General features: G+C 44.9%; 1 protein-coding gene across 8 annotated transcripts in view; it reads left to right on the forward strand.

The window, feature by feature from the left end:
* SEPTIN11 (septin 11) overlaps nucleotides 1–24,833 on the forward strand; it is a 139,328-nt gene that overhangs the window by 30,066 nt on the left and 84,429 nt on the right. For 6 of the 8 annotated variants that reach the window (XR_003035030.2, XM_059887575.1, XM_059887576.1 and 3 more), the window contains exon 1: nucleotides 9,640–9,856. The exons of 1 other annotated variant lie outside the window; for it this stretch is intronic. Coding sequence is in view for 6 of the 7 variants with exons in the window: in XM_059887575.1 (XP_059743558.1) it covers nucleotides 9,830–9,856 (27 nt within the window). In the remaining variant the exon portion in view is untranslated. Of the gene's footprint in view, nucleotides 1–9,639; nucleotides 9,857–24,833 lie in introns of those variants that run through there. One more of the 8 variants, NM_001082447.2, reaches the window with a different exon arrangement.

The following is a 24,833-nucleotide window of genomic DNA, read 5'->3' on the forward strand; positions in this document are numbered from 1 at the left end:
ACTCCAGTTCTCTTGCCTGGAAAATCCCGTGGACAGAGGAGCCTGGTAGGCTGCAGTCCATGGGGTCGCTAAGAGTTGGACATGACTGAGCAACTTCACTTTCCCTTTTCACTTTCATGCATTGGAGAAGGAAATGGCAACCCACTCCAGTGTTCTTGCCTGGAGAATCCAGAGACAGGGGAGCCTGGTGGGCTGCCGTCTATGGGGTCACACAGAGTTGGACACGACTGAAGTGACTTAGCAGCAGCAACAGCAGCATGTATGAATCTGTTCTAATCCAGTGTCAATATCTAATGGTTGAATGGACTTCAACTATGTAAATTTTTAGGCTCACAAAAAAGGAGTAATAACTAATATTACAATAATTGGCTACAGGGAGAAAGGAATTATCTGAGAATTAGAGATGCCAGAACTATGGGAACTGACCCAACTCTGGGGCTGGCTGCCAAAGAGTGACCGGTAGGCCAAGTCATCATACTCCAGGGAGCAGATCATTTCACAGAATGCTCCTTAATAAGATTAGATTTTAAAAAGGAGCATGTATTAAGGAGTAGCACAAACCTAAAAGGATTAATACTTACAGACTTGATTAAGAATTTTTCAAAAATTGTTTCTTCCTTTTTAAGTAATACTTGTCATAAGAGGGTGAAAAGGAGAATAAAGTCACCTATTGATGCTGATGATATAATGCTATCAGATGACAGAGAAAAGTAAAAGCTACCCAACTTTAATTTCATTTCCTCTCTCAGAGAGAATAATTTTAAAATGAAAAATGTAGTATTAACGTGATTAAAAGGTCACTGAAATCCAATGTGGTAAGTGAGCAACCAATTGCTTTCTTTAAGTGAGTTAAACGTTCCAGGCCTCAATGAATTATCCATGAAAGACTTTGCATAAGTGATTGTAGATTAGTGTCAGTCAGCTTTGGAAAACCAGAGAAAAATAAGAAATGCCAAGGACTGAAGAAGGGCTAATATTGTCCTGATTTTCAAATAGTGAAAAAGCAACAGGAACAGGGCAGAGTTTGAGTTACTGGTAAATTTAACATTGCCTAGAATGAATTTTTAACCAATTGTTTCAATAACAGGGAAAGAAATTGAGCTCATGAATGACAATATCAACTTTTTTCTTGTTTCCTTATATATCGACCAAAGTCTCCATGGTGGGGGGGAAAGCATTACAGCAGATGTTTCAAATAAAAAAAATTAATGAACAAAAAACCTCTTAAATAAAGGGTAGAACTATAAACACTTCCTAGTTGAGTATAATCACCAAATCGGCAGTGTCAGCATCACCTGGGAGACTGATGGACCCAAGGAGTACCAGCTCCTGCCCCAGACCTACTGATTTTAGAATCTGCATTTTAACAGGATCTCCAAGTGACTCATATGTACTAAAATGTGAGAAGCACTGAAGCCAAACAAATAAGGATGGCAAGGCACCCAAAGACCAATAAAATTAGGAATCATAATCATCCTTAGGACTGAAGGAAAACAAAGGGAGGAAATTGTGAGACTGGAACTGGTGAATCTACTAAAAACAAAGTTGAATTGTATACTTTAAATGAGTAAATTGTATGATATGTGCATGTATGGATATGAGAGTTGGACCATAAAAAAACCTGAGCGTTGTGGTGCTGGAGAAGACTCATGAGAGTCCCTTGGACTGCAAGGAGATCAAATCAGTCAATCCTAAAGGAAATCAACCCTGAATATTCAATGGAAGGACTGATGCTAAAGCTGAAACTCCAATACTTTGGCCACCTGGTATGAAAAGCCAACTCAGTGGAAAAGACCCTGATGCTGGGAAAGATTGAAGGCAAGAGGAGAAGGGGACAACAGAGGGCGAGATGGTTGGATGGCATCACCGACTCGATGGACATGAGTTTGAGCAAACTCTGGGAGATAGTGGAAGACAGAGGAGCCTGGTGTCCTGCAATCCATGTGGTCACAAAGAGTCAGACACGACTGAGCGACTGAACAACAACCAGATGGCCTGTGAATTGTATTTTGATAAAACTGTTGGGAAAAAAAAATATGTGCAAAATCTGTATTATGAAATTAAAATATTAAAAAAAAGCAAGCAGAGGGAATAAATACCATGTTCATGGACTGGAAGATTCGATAGTGTTAAGATGTTAATTCTCCCAAGTGATTCTATAGATTTAATACAATCCAAAATAAATCCCATCACGATTTTTTGGTATGATTTTACAAGCTTATACAGAGGCAAGCAATTTAGATTAGTGAAAGTAATTTTCAAAGAGAATAAAGTTGGAGAGTTCATATTTCTTCATTTCAAGACTTATTAGAAAGCTACAGAAACCAAGGCTGTGTGGTGTTGGCAAAAGGATAGACACATTGACCAATACACAGAATAGAAATTAGTCTAGACAAGCATATATATGCTTGATCAATTTTTGACAAAGGTAGAAAGGCAATTCAGTGGAGAAAGGATAATCTTTCCAATATGTGAAGCTGGAAAAATTGCATATGTGAGAAAATAAACTTTCATCCATATCTCACACCATATACAAAAATTAACTCAAAACTGTGCACAGACTTAAATGTAAAGACAAAAACTACAGACTTCTAGAAAAAAACAAAGATTTGACAGATTTCTTAGACACCAAGAGCTCAATCCATAAAAGAAAAAAAGTCAGTTATACTCCATCATATAAAATTTTCTGCTCTATTAAGAAAATGAACTATGGACGGAGGTTCATGACAGTGTACAGGAGACAGGGATCAAGACCATCCCCATGGAAAAGAAATGCAAAAAAAGCAAAATGGCTGTCTGAGGAGGCCTTACAAATAGCTGTGAAAAGAAGAGAAGTGAAAAGCAAAGGAGAAAAGGAAAGATATTCCCATTTGAATGCAGAGTTCCAAAGGATAGCAAGGAGCGTTAAGAAAGCCTTCCTCAGCGATCATTGCAAAGAAATCGAGGAAAACAACAGAATGGGAAAGACTAGAGATCTTTTCAAGAAAATTAGAGATACCAAGGGAACATTTCATGCAAAGATAGGCTCGATAAAGGACAGAAATGGTATGGACCTAACAGAAGCAGAAGATATTAAGAAGAGGTGGCAAGAATACACAGAAGAACTGTACAAAAAAGATCTTCACGACCAAGATAATCACGATGGTGTGATCACTCACCTAGAGCCAGACATCCTGGAATGTGAAGTCAAGTGGGCCTTAGAAAGCATCACTACAAACAAAGCTAGTGGAGGTGATGGAATCCCAGTTGAGCTAGTTCAAATCCTGAAAGATGATGCTGTGAAAGTGCTACACTCAATATGCCAGCAAATTTGGAAAACTCAGCAGTGGCCACAGGACTGGAAAAGGTCAGTTTTCATTCCAATCCCAAAGAAAGGCAATGCCAAAGAATGTTCAAACTACCGCACAATTGCACTCATCTCACACACTAGTAAATTAATGCTCAAAATTCTCCAAGCCAGGCTTCAGCAATATGTGAACCATGAACTTCCAGATGTTCAAGCTGGTTTTAGAAACGGCAGAGGAACCAGAGATCAAACTGCCAACATCCGCTGGATCATGGAAAAAGCAAGAGAGTTCCAGAAAAACATCTATTTCTGCTTTATCGACTATGCCAAAGCCTTTGACTGTGTGGATCACAATAAACTGTGGAAAATTCTGAAAGAGATGAGACCACCTGACCTGACCTCTTGAGAAATCTGTATGCAGGTCAGGAATCAACAGTTTGAACTGGACATGGAACAACAGACTGGTTCCAAATAGGAAAAGGAGTACGCCAAGGTTGTATATTGTCACCCTGCTTATTTAACTTATATGCAGAGTACATCATGAGAAATGCTGGACTGGAAGAAGCACATGCTGGAATCAAGATTGCTGGGAGAAATATCAATAACCTCAGATATGCAGATGACACCACCCTTATGGCAGAAAGTGAAGAGGAACTCAAAAGCCTCTTGATGAAAGTCAAAGAGGAGAGTGAAAAAGTTGGCTTAAAGCTCAACATTCAGAAAACTAAGATCATGGCATCTGGTCCCATCACTTCATGGGAAATAGATGGGGAAACAGTGGAAACAGTGGCAGACTTCATTTTTCTGGGCTCCAAAATCACTGCAGATGGTGATTGCAGCCATGAAATTAAAAGACACTTACTCCTTGGAAGGAAAGTTATAACCAACCTAGATGACATACTAAAAAGCAGAGATATTACTTTGCCAACAAAGGTCCGTCTAGTCAAGGCTATAGTTTTTCCTGTGGTCACGTACGGATGTGAGAGTTGGACTGTGAAGAAAGTTGAGTGCCCAAAGAATTGATGCTTTTGAACTGTGGTGTTGGAGAAGACTCTTGAGAGTCCCTTGGACTGCAAGGAGATCTAACCAGTCCATTCTAAAGGAGACCAGTTCTGGGTGTTCATTGGAAGGACTGATGCTAAAGCTGAAACTCCAATACTTTGGCCACCTCATGCGAAGAGCTGACTCATTGGAAAAGACTCTGATGCTGGGAGGGATTGGTGGCAGGAGAAGGGGACGACAGAGGATGAGATGGTTGGATGGCATCACTGACTCGATGGACGTGAGTCTGAGTGAACTCCGGGAGTTGGTGATGGACAGGGAGGCCTGGCGTGCTGCGATTCATGGGGTTGCAAAGAGTCGGACACGACTGAGTGACTGAACTGAACTGAACTGAAGAAAATGAAATGACGAACCGTAGAAATATGTGTAAAACATACATCAAGCATAAGAATAAACAATAAAATAACTCAGTTTAATAAAAAAACAGCAAAAAACCCCACATAACCAAAGAAGGTATGAAAGTGAAAGTGTTAGTCACTCAGTCTGACTCTTTGCGACCGTATGAACTGGAGCCCACCAGGCTCCTCTATCCATGGAATTCTCCAGGCAATAATACTGGAGTGGGTTGCCCTGCCCTTCTCCAGGGGATCTTCCCAACTCAGGGGTTAAACCACAGTCTTCCACATTGTCAGCAGTTTCTATACTGTCTGAGCCACTGGGGAAGCCCAAAGAAGGTATATGCATGGAAAATAAGCAAATGGAAAGACTGTCAACACCATTAGTCACTGGAGAAATGCAAATTAAAAGATCACTGAGGTACCACTGAAAAATGACTAGAATGACTAAAAACTTAAAAACTGAATATACTTACTGCTGATACAGAACAGAACAACTGGAACCTTACATGTCACCATGATACATTTTAGAACATTTTTATCATTTCAAAAAAAATCCCATACCCCTTAGATATTACTTAGTTATTACTTCTCTACCACATCAGTCCCGAGTAACTGTTAATTTACGTTCTGTCTGTATTTGTGTTGTCCAATCCCTCAGTCGTGTCCGACTCATTGTGACCCCATGGACTGCAGCATATCAGGCTTCCCTGTCCTTCACTATCTCCTGGAATTTGCTCAAACTCATGTCCACTGAGTTGATGATGCCATCCAACCATCTCATCCTTTGTCGCCCCTTCTCCTCCTGCCCTCAATCTTTCCCAGCATCAGGAAATCTTTTCTAAATCCTTAGCATGGCAATAACGGGTTTTTTTAACCCCTAGCCTCACCTCTGCTGCTGCTGCTGCGTTGCTTCAGTCGTGTCCGACTCTGTGCGACCCCATAGGCGGCAGCTCCACAGGCTCCCCCGTCCCTGGGATTCTCCAGGCAAGAACACTGGAGTGGGTTGCCATTTCCTTCTCCAATGCATGAAAGGGAAAAGTGAAAGTGAAGTCGCTCAGGCGTGTCCAACTCTTATCGACCCCATGGACTGCAGCCCACCAGGCTCCTCCATCCATGGGATTTTCCAGGCAAGAATACTGGAGTGGGGTGCCACTGTCTTCTCCGAGCCTCATCTCTATTCCAATGTAATTAAACATTTATTGAATGTATCAGACTTTGTGTGTGCAGACTTCCCAGGTAGCACTAGCAGTAAAGGATCCACCTGCCAATGCTGGAGATGTAAGAGATGCAGTTTGATCCCTGGGTCAGGAAGATCCCCTGAAGAAGGAATAGTCTCATCTCTATTCTAATACAGTTCAATGTTTACTGAATATATCAGACTTCATGTAACACAAATAAGCACTCTTGCCTTGAGACATTCATAGTCCAGTAAAAGATGTGTATTAGTATGACCATCTTTCAATTAATAACATCTTATAATAATAGCTAGGGTGACCCTAAGTCCTGGTTTTGGCCTATTGTTCTAGTGTAGTTACTAATGGTACCAATGCTGTTTTTCAGTCTCAAAAGTTTCCAGAAAGTTTGAACTTAGCGACCCCATGGACTGCAGCCCACCAGGCTCCTCCATCCATGGGATTTTCCAGGCAAGAATACTGGAGTGGATTGCCATTCTTCCTCCAGGTTACCCTGGGTTACCCTAGAAAAACCTAGTCACTGTGAGCTTCAGAATTAGCCAGCTTGCAGTCACACCATAGCAAAGGAGCCTAGAGGAATAAGTAACCAGACTCCTCTGCTGTATTGCTGTTGCTCCCCATTGCCCGAACTCAGCTAACTGAACCTAAGGGAAAGAAAGCCCTTTACATTCAGGCTCTCTTGGGGGCAGGAACATGGATATCCTGCATCAGGACTCACTGTTACTACCCTATTTTGCAATAGGAAAAAAATGAGATGAAGAAAGGCTAACATGCTCAATGTGACAAAGCTGGTAAGTGATAATACGGAGTGCTGTGTGCTCCCCAACTCTACCAGGCTCTCTCTACGCTCCTATGTACTAGCAAATGCCAATACCTATCCTCGCCACAGCATCATTACCCCTGAAGCCACTGACTCTTCGCTCATTCTCATCCCTTGTTTGGAATGTCTTCCTTGCCCTCTCCCCTCCACTTCTTTGGTGAAGCCTTTCCCGTTCTGACAGGCAGAGTGAATGGCTCCTTCTATGCTTTAAAATCCCATAATTCAAATATCTTTTCTAGGATTTGGCCTATTTATTAGAGTTCTTCAACATCTGTCTCTCAGCAGACTATGTACTGGTTAAGAGTCAGAGAGGCATCCTCATTAAAAAATAGTTTTTTAGTTGCTAGCACAGTGCTGGGCAGAATTAAAAAGGTAATCTAAGCCCTTAGCAACCCTATTAGGAAGGACTGATCACTAAACAGGTTTTAAAGATGAGAAAATTGAAGCATTGAAATGTTAAGTAATTTGCCCAAGGTCACACAGCTGTCAAACAGTAAAGCCAGGATTTTGAATCTAGGTAGTCAGGCTGTAGTTGTTGTTATGCTTAGCTGCCCAGTCATGTCTGACTCTTGCATGGACTATAGCCCACCAGGCTCCTCTCTATGAAATTCTCTAGACAAGAATACTGGAGTGGGTTGCTATTTCCATATCCAGGGGATCTTCCCAACCCAGGGATCGAACCCAGGTCTCCCAAATTGTAGGCAGACGCCTTACCATCTGAGCTACCTTTGGCCCCTTTCAATATAAGCATTTGCAAACAAAATAAGTCAATAAAATTAAAAACAATTAATAAGACCCTGCAGTCTGGTTTGGTCAATATAACACAAAATGGAGGGCTGGTTTGCGGCTGCCCTTATGGGGTTGGCAGCTTGTGGAGGGACCTGCCCTCTGGTCCAGGGCAGTGTTGCTCTTAAATCCTCCCTCCAGGAGAAGGAACCCAATGTCCATATACCACAGAGAGCTGCGGATAAGTATTTCTTCCCCCTCCCTTTGCACAGCACCCATGCACCTGGTAATCCTAACTCAGTACCTAGGGTGCCTCATGTCTGCTTGACATAAATTGGTGGTCTTGTCTTACAAAGATCTGAAGCCTAGGGGAAGACACTGGTCAGAACTGAAGAGGTTAGTGCTCTGAGGGTCTGGGCTACAGACAGGAGCTGCTCATCTTTCTTTCATCCAGTGTGTGTGTGTTCAGTGGTGTCCAACTCTCTGCAACCTCACCTTCACTCGCCAGCCAGGCTCCTGTGTCCGTGGGATTTTTCCGGCAAGAATACTGGAGTGGATTGCCATTTCTCCCTCCAGAGGATCTTCTCCACCCTGGGATGGAACAGTGGCTCCTGAATTGGCAGGCGGGGTCTTCATCACTTGAACCACCTGGGAAGCCCTTTCACTGAGAGCTCTTTCATCGTATTCTCATTCCCGGCGGTCCCATGGGCACCCTGCGGATGGACTTCAGCCTGGGTTGTCTCTAGCCCCTCAACCCCTCCCGGGACAACCCAGTGTCTGTCTCGTAACAGCGGGAAGCGCACCCAGAGCTCACTCAACACTTAGGCAAAGGTGGCGCAGCCAGTTTGAATCCTGCACCCTTGGGGGCAGAGACAGCTGGAGCGGCAAACCCAAGGCCCCGAGAAACCCGGGTAGCTGAAGTCTCAGCTCAGACTCTGAGGCGCCCCAGTCTGAAGAGGCGGTTTGTCTTTTCAACTAATTCAATAGGCCCAGGATTTCCTCAAGGGCGCAATCCCGTGGGCTGATTACAGACAGCCTTACCACACCTTCCCTGCGCTAGGATCCAGCGGCTTCCCTTTCCCCCACCGGTCGCTATCCTCGATCACCGTGTCGTCAGGGGCCCCCCACCCCCGCCACCGCGACTCCACGGGGGGCCGCGGTAATCTACAGCACCCCAAACACACCTTGCCACCCCAGCCCCACCTCGCCACCCCAGCCCTGGCCGAGGCGCCGCGCCACCCCGCGTGCAGCGGGACTCTGTTGTTCTTCCCGCAGCACAGACACGCAGCAATGCTCCAACACCTCCCGGAAAAACCCTTCCCCACCGCAAAGCAGTCTCCAGTCCCACGCGCTCAGAGTCGCGCCCGCTCCAGGGTCACCCGCCTGGCGCCGCCGCCGCCCCGCGCGCCCGCCTCCGGGTCGTGGGGTCGGGTCTCCAGCGATCTCACTTGTGCCCAGCTCTCCGGTTACACCCAGGGGAGGCCTCGGCCCCCACGCTCTAGGGCAGTCAGCAGCTGCTTTCGTTCTCCGGCTGGGGCGTCCTTTTCTTCCTCTCTGGCAGGCGGTGGTTAGCGGTGCACGGCTGCAACTACTCCGGCCTCTTCCTCTTCGGTGGGGTTGCCTACCCGGCCGCACGCTACAGTGACAGCTTCCAGCTGCCTGCATTTGAGTCTCTCCTTTAGGAGAGAATTGTGGAGGGGCAACTCTCCCCTCGCATGGGTCTGTCCAACACCACCTCGGTCGCCCGCCGCTCTCCCTAGTGACCCACTCCCCTTTCAAGCCTGTTCCTCCTAGGAGGGCGTGCTTGCCATGGGGCTAACTCTCGGCGAGATGCTGTCCGCGTGGACCTGTCTCGCCCCAGGGCCCCGTCTCCCTCTCCGCAGGCGCTCCAACTACCAGCTTGGGGAAGCGCGTGGCGGGACCCAGGGCTGGGACCTCTGCGCCCAGGCTTTTACTCGGACTCCAGCACGTGGTGGAACGGGGGGTGGCGGGCAGCGCACAGGCTTGGAGGGCGCTCCGGGTGGCACTGGAGCGCGTCCTTTCGGAGCCGATCGCTCCCTTCGGGGAGGGCGAGCCCGACGGCCGGGGCTGGCTGACCGGGGCTGGAGACCCGCCCATCCTCCTCCCTCCCACCGCCTCAGCCTGGGCGCGCCGGCTCACACCCCTTCCTGGGGAAGCAAATGGTCCCTTCCAGGCGGGTGGCCATGTTGCTCTAATAAAGCGGGAGGGGCGGCGGCGTGGGGGCAGTAGATGCTGCTGGTGGCGCGCGGGAGCTGGGCGCAAGCAGAGCGCAGCCGCCAGGGAGGCGCGGGGGTGGCGAGCCGGAGCCCGAGCCCGAGCCTGAGCAGCAGTCGCTAGTGTTGGCGGAGAGCAACCGGGCGCAACCAGAGCCGCCGCCGCCGCGATGGCCGTAGCCGTGGGGAGACCATCTGTGAGTGCCGGGGCCTCGCTTTCCTCGTCCGCCTGTCCTCCGGCGCTGGTGGGGGTGGGAGGTTCCCGCTGGCCGGAGGGTATCGGCCGGGACCCCGGGGGCCGGGGCGGGGGCGCGGGACGGCTGCGGCGGTGGCTCTGGGAGTGTGCATGAATTTGGGCGCGCGTCTGGGGCGAAGGGGAGGGCGAGGAGCCGGGAGGCTCGGCTACTACGTGATGCAACTGTGGATCGCCCCGGTTCTGGGGATGTGGGAGAAAAAGGACCCCTTTCCTGTGTTTTTTTTTTTTTTCTTCTTTTAACAGGGTCGTTTTTGCCACGGTGTTTCTCGGCCTCCCTCTCCCCGCGCACACCTTTTCTCTGGTGGCGGTGGAGAAAGGCGCCGGGTGCGGGGGTTTCCTCCCGGCTCCCCCGCGCCGAGGGGCGACCAGGGCGTGGGAATTGTTAGTCCAAGCGCCGTGTCTTAGGGTGGAAGAAACCGGCTCAAAAATAAAGGAGAGGGATTTCCGTGGTGGCTTCCCCAGCTTTCAGAGATTCCGGACACCCTCCGGCACCCACGCCGGTAACCGGGCCCTGCCCAGGATGTGGACAAAAGCCCTAGATACACAGACAAAGTTTTCAAAGGGCCCCCTTGTCCGGATGGGTGAAAGTCTTAAAGCGCTCTGCGGTTGGAAGGCCGGAGGCGGGGGCGCGGGAAGAGGAAGGGATGGCGGGTGCGTGGAGAATCGGGTGCCCCGGGACTGGGACGAGGGAGCCGGGGAGGGAGGGAGGGAAGGGGATGCTCAGGCCGCGAGTTTGCGGGCGGGGCGGGGGGTGCAGGGCTCAGTGGGCGACTCCTGACCCGGCCTGGACGGCAGCGGGACTTAAAGGGCGCGGCTTCAGCCGGGCTCCTCATCCCGGGTGAAGGGCGAAGGGAAGGGGCGGCGGCGGCCTCCCCCCCCACCCCCCCTTTTTTTTTTTTTACTGATAGGAGAAGAGCCGGGTGGGGAAGGCGGAGTCCGTTTTCTTTCTCTTTCCCCCTTTCTTTGTCGCTGTTCAAAGTCCATTTTCGTCCCATGGGCTTGTGGGCTCTCTGAGAGAGGCTTTTCCCGCTCTGTCACCGCCTGTTCCTTTCCTCCTCTTCTCCTGCTCACCGCTGTGTAGCTGCAGGTGGTGGCTGCAGAGGGTTTGTAGGTATATAGACCCAAGTCTCCGGGAGATCCTGGAAGCTCTGAAAGCCCAGAAGTGCAAAATGCAAGACTGTGCTCTCAGATCCTACCCCCACCCTCCCAGCCCCACCGCCCGCCCCGGCTCTTCTTGCAACTCCTCCCCCAGATACCCTCTCTTTTTGCACCTCTTCCCCATCATTTAGCGGAGTCCCTCTCCGGGTTCTAACCTGGTTTGGTGGTTCAGCTGCCAGAGATGTTTTCAAAGGTATTCTCCACCCTCGGAACATGTGCAGTGGTCATATTGAAGCGTAACTGTGGGTCTTGTAGGCATTTTAAACTCTAATATTTAATGACATACTCTTAAGAATTCAGGTCTCCTCTTGATAATTAGTGGTCATAGATTGTTGTTAATGAGGGGATTTGCAGTCTCTGGGCTGATCCCTTTATTTTTCTGGTGAGAAAATTGAGGTCCAGAGAGGTCAAGTTCATCTGGTTAAATTACTACCCCCATCCCCCTACCCCAACCCCTTCCCTAACACACACACACACACACACACACACACTCTCTCTCTCTCTCTCTCTCTCTCATTTCCAGAGCAGTGATTCAGATAACTAAAACAACAAGATAATTGGACAGTGGCTAGGAATGCAAATATTCTGTGTGTGTAGGGGGAGGATGTCTTTCAGTGACACCTATTACTGGTGCATTCTTGGGGCAAGGGGGAGGTGGAAGAAATAATTTGCTGCACATTTTCTATAAATTAGTTAGTTCATATATGTCAGCTAAATAGGAACAGTATGTGGATTTAAGACTCAGTTGTGTGGCCGTAGTCATATCCAACACCAGGTCTGCCAACCAGATGTGAACTTAATCCCTCAGAATTCTTGTGTAAGACCTTGCTCATTCAAAAACAGAGGCGACTTTACAAAGTATATGTGCACAGAGGAGGTGCCTGCTTTCTCTGCACATTCCCTGTTGTCACTAGAATTAAGATTAAATTACTTACAGTTTGAAAACAGAGGACTTTTTTTTGGATCAAGTTGTGGTAGGGGTGATCAGGAGTTGACTACAAAGTTACAAAGTCTTTTCATGCAACTTGCAAGGAATTGTTGAATGGTTTCACTTTGTTCATTCAGGTACTGTCTTAGTGTAGTATTTGCACTTAGGTCTTCAAAACAACCCCAGTGAATGCAAAAGATTCTCCAAACCCAGCCCCAAGGTCTCATATAGAGTCCTTGATGGTAGAATTCGCTGCCCCCTCCTTTTCCCTTATCTAGTCTGTGATTTGAACAAAAGAAGGGAAGGGTGCGTTGAGAGAAAAGAATTACTCCAAAGTTGATTGTGAATGGAATGTCCCCAGTTACTCCTTTAGAATTAGTTGTTTTTTTAAGTTGTTTAGGAAACCGTGATCAAATCTCCTTTCCCTACAAACTGCCTCTCGTTCAGATTGAAGAAAACTTCAGTCAAAATAAGTTGCTCTCAGCTTGAGACTGACATTCTTGGACTTGAATATCTTAATCTGATATCCCAAGTAAATATGACATTTTACTGAGCAAGAATCTTTACATATCAGAGGTAGTATTTTCTGTCTTCTGAAGTGGTTATATTCAGTTATATCCATTTTAATTTCAAGGCTAAATTGAGACGTCTCAAGTGGATTTATTGTTGGCTGGGCAACAGGAACTTCAGTCTGGTGTGATTCTGTTTATTTCCATTTTGATCTCGACCCCTAGCTTCGCCATTTTCCCAAGCGTGGTTTTTGTATTAGGGTCTCAGAGGCCCCTGAGGCACATCTGCTGTTTCCAGAGTGTGACTGGTGATTAGCAAGAGCATTTCTTCCCTAGGGATGTGTCCACATTTTGGATGAGTTAGTATTTTGGCATCCAAGTCCCAGGGCAGCTATTATCTTTATTTTAATCAGAGCATGGTAATTCACTCTACCTGGGAAGAAGCTTTAAGTAGCTGATCCTCTTACCCAGTGGTGTTCATCAAGTTATAGGGTCTGGGGGTTTAGAGGGGTTTTAGAGGTCATTTGGTTCAGCCTCCTCTGCAATGCAGAAATATTTTCTGCGTTATCCCTAATAGAAGTGTTAAACTTTTCCAGTGGTGAAGAGTCCTCTATGATATCAAGAAACTTTTTCAAGAAACAAGTTTAATTGTTGTTTTATTCACTGTACCCAAAGGAATAGAAAATCATGTTTGTTCATTAGCTCATTTAACACTGTTTATTGAACACCTTCTCTGTGCCAGTACTTTTCGGGATACAGTAGTGGACAACCGAGAAATTCCTTTTTACCTAGAGCTTTTATTTTCTGAAAGATTTAGTGTCCATGTGTATTATAGAAACAAATTTCAACAGAGTATGTAAGCCATTTAGGGAGAAAGGAAATCACGTGCCTATTGCTGAGTGAAAAGCTATGATGCAGGTGAAGGATCTTATCTGTTTGAGTGTTATTATCTGTTTGAGGGTTATTATAGGCAGTTCCTAAGATATGGTCTGTCTTCAGCCGGAGGGTGAGGACTGGCAGTGAAAAGTTATTTTCCCTTGTTGTAAAATTGCCATTTTTATGACTTGAGGATGTGGCCCCTACATGAAGGTCTCTGGTTGTTGCAGAAGGAGTAAATCTTTTGAAAGCTGTGGAATATTTTTCTGTCTTTTAAAATATCTAGAAATGATGTCTCTACATCACAATGAAAAATTGACCCAAGTAATTGATTAAAAGACCAAAGCTACTCATAATCCCATTGTCCTGATATAACAGTACTTAGAGTGTTATTTTCATCCATTTTTTGAGGTTTATACCAGCAAGCATAACCCGTACCATATAAACTGTTACTAAGAAACCAAACTGTTGAATTGGGAGATTGGGATTGACATATATACACCGTGGTAAAGAATCTACCTGCAGTGCAGGAGACGGTTTTTGATCGCCGGGTTGGGAAGATCCCTTGGAGAGAGGAATGGCAACCCACTCCAGTATTCTTGCCTGGGAAATCCCATGGACAGAGGAGCCTGGCGGGCTACAGTCCATGGGGTCACAAAAGAGTCAGACGTGACTGAGCAACTAAACCACACCAACAATAAAATAGATAACTAATGTGAACCTACTGTATAGCATTCTGTTCAGTGCTCTGTGGTCACATAAATGGAAAGGAAATTCAAAACAGGGGGGATATATGTAAAAAATAAATAAACCAAACTATGTGCCTGGGAAGACCCTATGTGACTAATTGGAGGTTCATATAGTGAAGGAAACAGATGCTTAGTGCTTTCACAGGGGCCACCATATGTCTGTGTCCAGACAAAAGAATGAATGATTTGGATGGCCTGCTTTGATTAATTACCAGAAGACTCAGTGTCTATTGCCACTCATTGATGGTACCACAACTGATAGTGATGCTCGGGTTTTGACTCCCTGTGGAGCCAGCCACAGAGTTTTCTGTGCCTCTCTTTATCTTTACAGGGCCTACACTTGGTTGGGGGAGGAGCAGGGTAGGGACCGCTCTTGCATTTTATCATTTTGGGGGAACTGTCTTTCATAGCCTTAGTTAGACTGTCTCACCCGGGGTCAGCCAAGCTGAACCATTATTAAAACAAAGACCCAGTAGATCTAAAGCTTCTATCCTTTTTCCCAAGGAGAACTACTTTGCAATATAATTGATACCGCCTCTGTTTTGGGTTTGTTAGTTTGTTTTAATCCAGATTGACAGAAAACTCCCTTCCAACTAAATAATACCTCTTCTACCGACTCAGGCCTGTTGGCAGCCCATCAGTGCAGCTGCTGTTGAACAAAGAGAAACAGAACTGGTGCTAAGGTGAAACAGGTTTCTAAAAGAATCCTAGTGCTCTAAGAAGCGAGTTTGCGTTGTCTCAGGCCTGGCCTGAGGTAGAAATCAGGTCTGTTGCCTGAATGACCAGGCATCAGAGCCACCTCTTCTGGATCCATGACAATGAGAGTGAGCATGGCACTCAAGTCAAAGGATGCAGGAGGTTGAGCTGTGTAGATGTACTTTGTCTATCTGCTGGGCTAGGATGGCACAGGACAGAGTGTGATGTATTGATGGAGGGGCCAGGCTGCACTGGAGAAGTAGCAATGACTTCAAGCTCCAAAAGGGCATCTTTGGTGTCTGACAGGGGGCAGCTTCATTCCTGCCTTTTAAAAAAAAAATTATTATGTTAAAATTGTTGTGAAAATAGACATAAAATGTGTCTACTTTTGATGACTAAGATTCCTTTGGAAAGAAATTATGAATTTTTTTACTTTCTAACTTTTTTTTTTTCCTCGTGGAAGTAGAATCATTGTAATACAGATAGGTTAAAAGTGGCAAAACAAAACCACTCTCAACACCCTAATGCATCAGTAGTCATTCTTGCTTTATCTGGCTTCATCTTGGCTAATCCAGCTGCTTTATCAGATATTTCATGGGCACTTTCTTTGTGCAGGTGCTGAGGTTATGATGTGAGTACTTGAGATGCTGTTCCTGCTGCTCTCATCAAATTTATCTAACAGATGAATAAGCACTAGGATTTAGCAAGGAAAGCGAGGTGGGGAAAAGTGTTCCAAGCCAAGGGAACAGTGTGTGCAAAGCTCTGAGGTGAGGCAGAGCCTCTTAAATCCAGTGTAGCAGGGGCATCAGCATTCAAGATGGGGGATTGGTAGACAGATAGGAGGCTGGGGAGGTGATGGAAAGAGATCACATCACGTTTGTGGTACATTCTTTGGGACATGGTATTGACTACACAGCATTTCCAGTATTTTCGATGCTATCCTGCCGCCCCACAACTTACAGTATCCCAGATTCTTGCACTGGGTTGATAGAAGACACTGAAAATCTTCAGAACACTAATTCTTCAGGTTTCAGGGAAGGTTCAGGGGAGTTGATTCCTTTCGTGGCCAAATCTAGCCCTTAAAGAACAGAGGAAGCCTGAGGAAGGGCAGGGAGAGGGGGAGGGATCCAGTAACAGAATCACCAGGTCTTCCCCTGTCTAGTTATCTGTATTGAGCTCTTCCTCAAAAGGCAGAACTAAAGTCTTAGACCTGAAGCAACTGAGTCCCAAAGGGTGGGGTGGGGAGAATGCTGGGACTCCTCCCGCCTCAGATTGTGTGTTGTCCATAAAGAAAACTAAAAACCCATTGGATCCTATGAAGACAGGAAAGAAAGAAAGTGAAGTTGCTCAGTCATGTCAGACTCTTTGCGACCCCATGGACTGTATGTAGCCTACGAGGCTCCTCCATTCATGGGATTGTCCAGGCAAGAATACTGGAGTGGGTTACCATTTCCTTCTCCAGGAGATCTTCCCGACCCACGTCTTAAAAACCAGGGTCCTAACCCACTCCGGTATTCTTGCCTGGAAAAGTCCATGGACAGAGGAGCCTGCCAGGCTGCAGTCCATGGGGTTACATGACTGAGCATGTGTGCATGAGAGTGGAGGGTTATGGGTTGGTAGCAATAAATTGGTAGAACTAAAATAAAATAAAAAAAACCCAGAGTCCTCCTAAGACTTAATCCTTTTTCATTCATCTCCCTTTGTGTACCATTTTCATGCCAGTATAAACTTCATGAATCTCTTTAAGGGTGCCCATTAAATTTACTCAGACCTGCTGTTGCAAGGAAAAGGCTTAACTCACAACTTCTCTGTACAGGAAACCTGTGTAGCATCTTGACTTTTTAAAGTGTTTTCTGTTTAAATTATTGTCAAGACAGTTCTTTTTTAATCCTCAATTCCTAAGAAATAATGTAGTCAAGGAAACTGAGGCACAAAGAAGTCATCACTCACCTGATCTGGTACAACCAGTTAGTGGGACAACTTGGCTTTGGAACCCATGGCTGTTAACCAACATGCATACACCTGTTGGTCAGGGAGACTCAGTTCTGTTGAGGTAAACAAACTGCTCCCAAGATCTGGTGGCTTACCCAGCAGAGGTTTGTTTCTCACGCAGACTCCCTGTCTGTTCCTTCCTCTGAGATCCACTCCATGCTGAACTGACCCTTGGACCCAGCTGAGGGAGTGTCCTGTCCTCTCCGCTGGACGTTGCCAGTCTGGCAGCAGAGGAGAAAGAGGCAGGCTGAACCCTGAACTGACTTTCCAGGCTCTTAGATGAGTCACTTCCACTGTGAACCTCACTGGCCAAAATAAATGGTCATTTCTAAATTCAGCAGGATGGAGGTGGATAGTCTTCTGCAGAGAGGGGCTCTGCTGGTCACATGGCCAAGCTGGAGGGGATGGGGGAAGTCAACCCTCGCCTAGGAAGGGCCAGTGGTGGTGTTCAATAGCGAGATTTCACCATACCTGGTGGCTCAGACAGTAAAGAATCTACCTGCAGTGTAGGAGACTGGCTTTGATCCCTGGGTTGGGAAGATCCCCTGGAGAAGGAAATGGCAACCCACTCCACTATTCTTGCCTGGAGAATACCACGGATGGAGGAGCCTGGCGGGCTACAGTCCATGGGGTTGCAAAGAGTTGGACACAACTGAGTGACTAATACGTTCCCCTTCCTAGTCAGGGCGTCTTCTGGACAGCCACGTGTCCTTATTTTGTAAAATTGTCTCCCTGTCGGTAGTGATTTCTCTCGGTCAGTTTGATTTCTGTGATTCCTGCTGGATTTTGTAAACTGAAGAGAGAGGGAGAAAGTGTTCAGCCAGGATGAACTGAAGGCTGAGAGTGTGACTGTGCCTGTTCTTTCACAGTGAACTTCCAAGTAGCCTCATCACCAGATAAGGGATGGGTGGTGACCTTCTCAAAGACCTTCTGTGCTGCTCTCTGGTGGCCCCAGCTCTGGGACTGTACTCTCTGGGAACTGGTTTTGAGGCCATTAGGACTTCAGCTGCTTGATAGGCTGATTTCCCTTAGGATGCTTCCAAATCAGTCTTTTTTTCCCAGGCCTGTCTGTTTCTAAATACATCTATGACCCCCTTCTTTTTTGTGTTGTTTTCTCTCCACTGAGAGATACTAGTACAGTTGTCCCTTGGTGTCCGTGGGGACTGGTTCCGGGATCCCCGTGGATCCCCAAATATGCGGATGCTCAAGCCCCTTATATAGAATAGCCTAGTGTAGTCTGCACTACGTATCTAGATTCACCCAGCTGCTGATGTGGTCCCTGCAGACCACTTGGATGGAGGACTGTATGCAGCATTTTGGTTAAGAATGTGGGCTCTAGAGCCAGACTGCTGGAAGAATCTTTGGGTATCAGCTCTGCCATTTGACCTCCTTTATGACCTTAGGTTACCCCTCAGTCCTCATCTGTAAAAGAAATACAGTGCGCGCTCAGTGGTGTCTCACTCTTTGTGACCCCATGGATGTAGTCCACCAGGCTCCTCTGTTCATGGGATTCTCCAGGCAAGCATACTGGAGTGGGTTGCCATTTCCTCTTCCAGGGGATCTTCCCGACCCAGGGATCAAACCAGTGTTTGCTGCATTTCCTGCATTGGCAGGCAGATTCTTTACCACTGAGCTGCCTGGGAAGCCCCAAATAATTACAGTACCTTGCTCAAAGGTTTACAGGATTAAATGAGTTAGTACACCAGGTGCTTTCAGTAATGCAGTCCATTTTAATTCCAGCTGTGCTGTGCTGATCTCTGGCAGGCATAGACCTCATCTCTACAGCTTTCTTCCCTAAGCTTTTCTGCTGTAGCCACTTGGGTTCTGCTTAGCTACTCTGACCTATGTACAAATCTGGATATCCAAGGTTGTTACCATTCCGTGGGCCCACCTTTGACTGCTGGGGATGCAAGCTGGTAGAGAAATACTTCTCTCTTTTATTACTAAGTTGGACAATTCTGAAACACAATAGATAGGGCTCCTCAGAGGCTCCACATGGGCCCCAGCCCACAGGAATGACTGGCTCCATCCTTTAAGATGGTGTTCCTCTTTCCCTATTAAACTATTCCAGGTCCCCACTCCTGTTCCTTGGGATCCCTTTTCAAAATAGCTGCGTGCACACACGCTCTTGTCTCAGGTTTCCACATTTTGGGGAAAACTGGGCGAAAACACCTTGTTTCCTGGTTTGGGTCTCTTTTTTTGCTTTATGCAGATGAGGGAGCTTGCATGTTACTTTTGTAACATAACAAAGCATTCTGGACATCAAAAAAAAAAATAGGTTCACAACAAACTGATCTTTTATCAGATTTTTACTATTTACTAGAGGTCAGACTTCAAACTTCTGTAAAAACTGGTCTTAGGAAAAAGGCCTCTCCGTCACCTAAACTTTTCTATGATTTTCCTCCCTAGATCCTTGGGATGGAATTCTCACACTCCCCAGTTTGCAGGTGCTTTTTCTGAGGGTATGGAGCCTACTTTGTGCTGTAACTTGTTTATCATACTGATTTCAAGTCAGTGACATATATTTTGTTACCTAGAAACTAGACACAGAATGTATGAGGGAAGATGTGTGTGTGTGTTGTTTTTCCTTATGATGTCCCTTTTTATTTTTTAATTGGAGGATAATTGCTTTACAATATTGTGTTGATTTCTGCCATCCATCAACATGAATCAGCCACAGGTATACCTAATACGTCCCCTCCCTTGTGATTATGACCCTTGTGAATATGTCCCCTCCCTTGTGAACCTCCCTCCCGTTCCCTACCCCATCCCACCCCTCTAGGCTGTCAGAGAGCACTGGGTTGAACGCCCCGTGTCACATAGCAAATTCCCACTTGCTATCTATTTTACAATATTACTCAGCTACGAAAAAGTGTTTTTGATATATGCCTGGGCTGTGAACTTGGGCCAAAGCTTAAAACTTTTTGACAAAGAGAAATTTGGGAGCTTACACTGTCCGCAAAGATTGGAAAAATGAGGTAGCAGTTCTTGAAAGAGTTTTTCATTAATTAATGTTGGGCGATTTTAAGGGCCCAGATTAATTTATGTATGTACCCTAGAGTTCTGAGGATAATTATTCAAATCATCCTGGCTCTTTGTAGAAGCCTAGCTCAGAGGTGGTTTCTGATGTGGAAGAGATATTTGGAAACATAGAAGCCAAACTGATTGATTCTCCAAATCTCACCAAACTTGTCGCCTTTGGTCTTACCCTGAGATGTGGTTTGACTTTCTGTGTGGGTGGACAATCAGAGACTATGCTGGAACCGTTTGATTGTTTACCTATTAGGTATTTCTTTGTTTTCAGACTCTTCCAATCCTTCGTCAACCTTTGAATCACTTCTCCCCTGGGGGATATTTGTTGGTCCTGAAGCACAGATTTATCTCTTTGGCCCTCTGGAGAAGTCTTTTAGTTGCTGGTAATCAAGTTTTCCTGATTCAGAAAACAGAATGCTAAGGTATTTTATGAACTTAAGGCAGAATATGAAATTAAGATCAGCCATTGAAATGACTGATAATTAATTTGTTGTCACTAGCTGCCGTTCCAAAGCTGACTTTTAAAGCTAAAGAGACCTTAGTCTAAACTGGATTTTATAACCCAGTCAGAGCCGAGAGAGATGAGAATTCTCAGGGACTTTCTTTAACAGAGATTTATGTAGGCATATTGCGGAGTTAGGAATACTGCTAAATGTTACTTCTTCTTTTTTAAGGATTTTGTTTTCTTATTCCTCAAAGGTCTTTCCTGTTTCCCTGTTTCATTAAGTCAACAGACACTGAGCCTGGGCCAGTACCATGCATGAGTGAAGATGTCAAAATCTTATTCCTTTTCATTTTCCCACTAAACCAAGCCAGAACCAAAAATCTTTTTTGGCATATGGAGCTCCCTGTCACTGAGATTAAAAATTTGAAGGGAAATTCCCTGGTTGCCCAGTGGTTAGGACTTGGGTGCTCTCAATGCCGTGGCTCTGGGTTCAATCCCTGGTTGGGGAAATGAAGATCCCACCTGCCACATGGCATAGCCCAAAATTAAAAAGTAAATAAATAAAAATAAAGATGTACTCAGTCTGTCTGGGAAGAAGAAATTACCTCATTAGATATAGATGAAAGCTTAGCCCATAGTCATCAGCCTGGATTTTTGTGTTCATTCTTCCCACTGACCTTAGGTAATCTTCCATCAGTAATTTGATTTAATTTTTAATCCCAACCATGAGAAAATTAAGTGTTTTTTTAAAAAAGTGAAAAGTTGTTTTCCTATTCTAAAATAAAGGTAGTTGGAGGAGAAACTTAATAGATTGGAAGCTGAAATGTGTGATTTCTCCTTTTTTCAAACTAAAACTGGAATCATTTTTCAGTTTTGTTGGTTTTTTGGGTCTTCAAAATATATGTATATTTCAAAATATGCATTTGAAATGTTGGTAATTTGCACATTGGCTTTGCCATTAAACTCAACTGCACAGACAGCAGTGATGTCCTAGTTGAAGTTGTGCGATTGCATACATTTTTCCGGTGATAAGATTTCAATGGGTAAAAGTTAATTTTCGAAATAACATTGTGAGGTAGTTTGATTAGATATTATTCTTGATCCAAGCCCATCAGCCCCTGTTTTGACGGATCAGGACTCAGACTTGATGATCTTAAGGCCAAGTCTTCTGACTATTGGTTATACCTCTTCTTACCAAATAGAGATTCCAGATACCACCCTAGGCTGCAGACCAGTGCTGTCAGGTAGAACTTTCTATGACAATGGAAATGTTCTCCTACTGCATTGATCAGTATGGTAGCTGCTAAACAGGTTGCTGTTTAACATTTGAAATATGGCTGGTGCAACTACGGAATTAAATTTTTTGTCTGGTTTAATTCATTTGCTTTAAATAGCTACATGTGGCTATTGCGCTGAATAGTGAACCTTTAGGAGTATAGTCTAGAGATATTTACAACCTGATGTCTGTCTCAATTTTTAGAAAACTTTTTTGTTGAAGAAAATATCATAGACAGAGTAGGGATGGAAGTGTTCATTGTAATGTTCTCTCATCACCCAGACCAGTCTTAGTTCATCTAGTTCTCCTTTTCTCTTCTCTTCCCCACCCATCAGTCCCTCAAACTATTTTGAAGTAAATTCCAGGTGCAGTCCAATCTCATTTTGTTTTAAAAACTAAGAAGGTGATCTGGGGAAGTAGGGGAATGGTATCAGAGAGGTACTCAGGTATCTTCAAATGTATCTATGATTTAAAAAAAAAAAAGACTTGAAGTATATGGATGGGACAAGCTATGGTTTGATGAAGCTAGGTAATGAGTATACAGATGTGTTATGTTTTGTATGCTTGAAACATTTCATCACTATCATAATCAGAAAAAAGCCAAGCTTGAGCCCAGAGATTGAACAGTCACTGTACCAGGCCTTATTTACCTGTGCCTACTGTGAACTTTGAGTTCATGGGTAATTTAAACATTCCAACATTGTTCACATACGGTATTTATCATTGAGCTTAATTGAATGCCAGCAGTGCAGCAGCAGCAGCACTATAGAGTCATAGGATCTGAAAAGGTGGAAAGGAAGGTGAGGATCTTTTTCTTTAGCCCAGTCTCCTCCCATCACTTGGTCACAGAGAGTCTAGCTTGATGGGAGCTCACATTGAGCCCAGAGCTGTCTGTCACACTTGCCAGATGGACTGATTTGCTAAGTTAAAGCTTGCAGCGCTAAGTCACTCCTTGTGGTGTTGTTGTTTAGTTGCTAAGTCATGTCAGATTCTTCTTCACCTCATGGGCTGCAGCACACTAGGCTTCCCTGTCCTTCACTAACTATCTCCTGGGGTTTGTTCAAATTCATGTCTGTTGAGTCAGTGATACTGTCTAACCATCTCATTCTCTGCTGCCCTCTTCTCCTTTTGCCTTCAATCTTTCCCAGCATCAGGGTCTTTTCCGATGAGTCAGCTCTCCGCCTCAGGTGGCCAAAGTATTGGAGCTTCAGCATCAGTCCTTCCAATGAATATTCAGGGTTGATTTCCTTTAGGATTGACTGGTTTGATCTCCTTGTCCGAGGGACTCTCAAGCGTCTTCTTCTGCTCCACAGTTCAAAAGCATCAATTCTTTGGCCCTTAGCCTTCTTTATGGTCCAACTCTCACATCCTTACATAGCTACTGGAAAAACTATAGCTTTCACTAAACAGACCTCTGTCATGCCTACCTACTTTTCAAAATGCCAGATTCTTATGATCTCTGTTAGAGCAGATACATTATTTCTAAGTCTGCTTGCAGTTTTGCAGATATTCTTGTTGGAGGGAAATGTTTCTATAAGAGTATGAAGAAGTCATGTGTGAAAATTGTATCTTTGGGGCTGAAAATCGATGCCTGTTACTGGTGGAGATTATTACAGGAAATGCCTGTTTGTTTTTTATATTTCTGTTTATAAAAGAAACCCTTGTCGCAAGCACATTTTGGTCATATGGACACACTGAAGGAAATAGTGCTGGCATCAATGATTCTTAAAAGTGCATTTTTCCTTCACAACATAAAGCAAGAATTATTGCTGTGTGTTTGTAGTTCAATTTAGGGGCTAATAATGATTTTCTTCCTTAGGATAGAGTGCAGCATATGTATATTCTAAATTTGGAACCCTATACTTATGATCTCAGGATTCAAGGGGAATGAATTTGTGATGGTAAAAGGATCTCGTATCATCAGAAATGCTCCCAGGCCTTGGCTCAGCTGTCCTTTGATGGAGAAAGATAATATGCTTTAGAAGAGCTATTAAAGATGTTAGCAACATTTTGAACAACTGCAAGCCCGGTGTTGCAACAGGATGCTGTTCCTCTTCCTTGTCTCTGAGTCTGCCCTTTGTATTCCCTTGGTCTTTTGTTATCCACATTCCTGGGAGGGAGGGAAGAGCTTTGTCTGATCTCATCATCTACATCTCTGCTTAGTCCAGTTAGTTTTTTGTCTCATGGTTTGTGGAGACAGTGAATAGCTGGTTAATACCCTACATATAAATGTTGCCAGGAGTCAAGATTTATGCCATTTTGCACATAATACTCCCATGAAATGAGCCTCCTTATCTCCACTTGACAAGAGATACTTGAATCCATGGTAGGGCAAGATTTAGGGAAATGATTTGTCAAATCAGTTGCTCTGTCCTTTTCATGCAGGATAGAGACAAACTATTAAGGCTTTTAAAATGACTGTGACCTGATTAGGAGAATATAGCAACTATTTTCAGTAAAGAGGACATAAGATTAGCAAGAGTAGCAAGTTCTTTTATTTTTTTTTCATGTATTATATATATTATAATACATAAACATATCTAGCAATAACATGCCTTGAAAAAGAAATTCATATAATCTAGATCTCAAGCATTCTTATACTTAATTACCATTAGAAAAATGTCAAATTTAATGTAACCATAACACTAATAAGAAATAGAAGTTTACCTTACATGTTCTCTTTAAAATAGTTATGAGCCATGGTTTACTGTAGTTTACTAGCAGTCTAGCAGTCTTTAAAGTGTTAGTCACTCAGTTGTGTCCGGCTCTTTGCGACCCCATAGACTGTAGCCCACTAGGGTCCTCTGTCCATGGGATTTCCCAGGCAAGAATATTGGAGTGGGTAGCCATGCCCTTCTCCAGGGGATCTTCCTGACCCAGAGTTCTAACCCGAGTCTCCTGCACTGCAGGCAGATTCTTTGCCATCCGAACCACCGGGCCTCAATTTTGTCCTGGAGTGAATTATTTATGGTATGGAGACACAGTAAGGGGGAGACATGGTGAGATAGTAGGGGACAGATACTGGTGCATCAAACCATCTTTGACCATGGGGAGCTTCATTGTTTGGTTCATTTATTTGAGAGAAAAAAAGTACCAAAAGGGACAACGCTCCGATTCTTCAATTAAATTACTATAAATGCCCAAGCACGTGCCACCTCTTGGTTTTAGCTGTTGAAATGAGGGTGTTAGAGATGTCATAGTTTTCAATTTTTCAAAAGAAGATGGACATTTAAGAATTTGAGGTGCAATCTTCGCA

The sequence above is a fragment of the Bos taurus genome, chromosome 6 (assembly GCF_002263795.3).
Source record: "Bos taurus isolate L1 Dominette 01449 registration number 42190680 breed Hereford chromosome 6, ARS-UCD2.0, whole genome shotgun sequence".
NCBI classification, from domain to species: Eukaryota; Metazoa; Chordata; class Mammalia; order Artiodactyla; family Bovidae; genus Bos; species Bos taurus.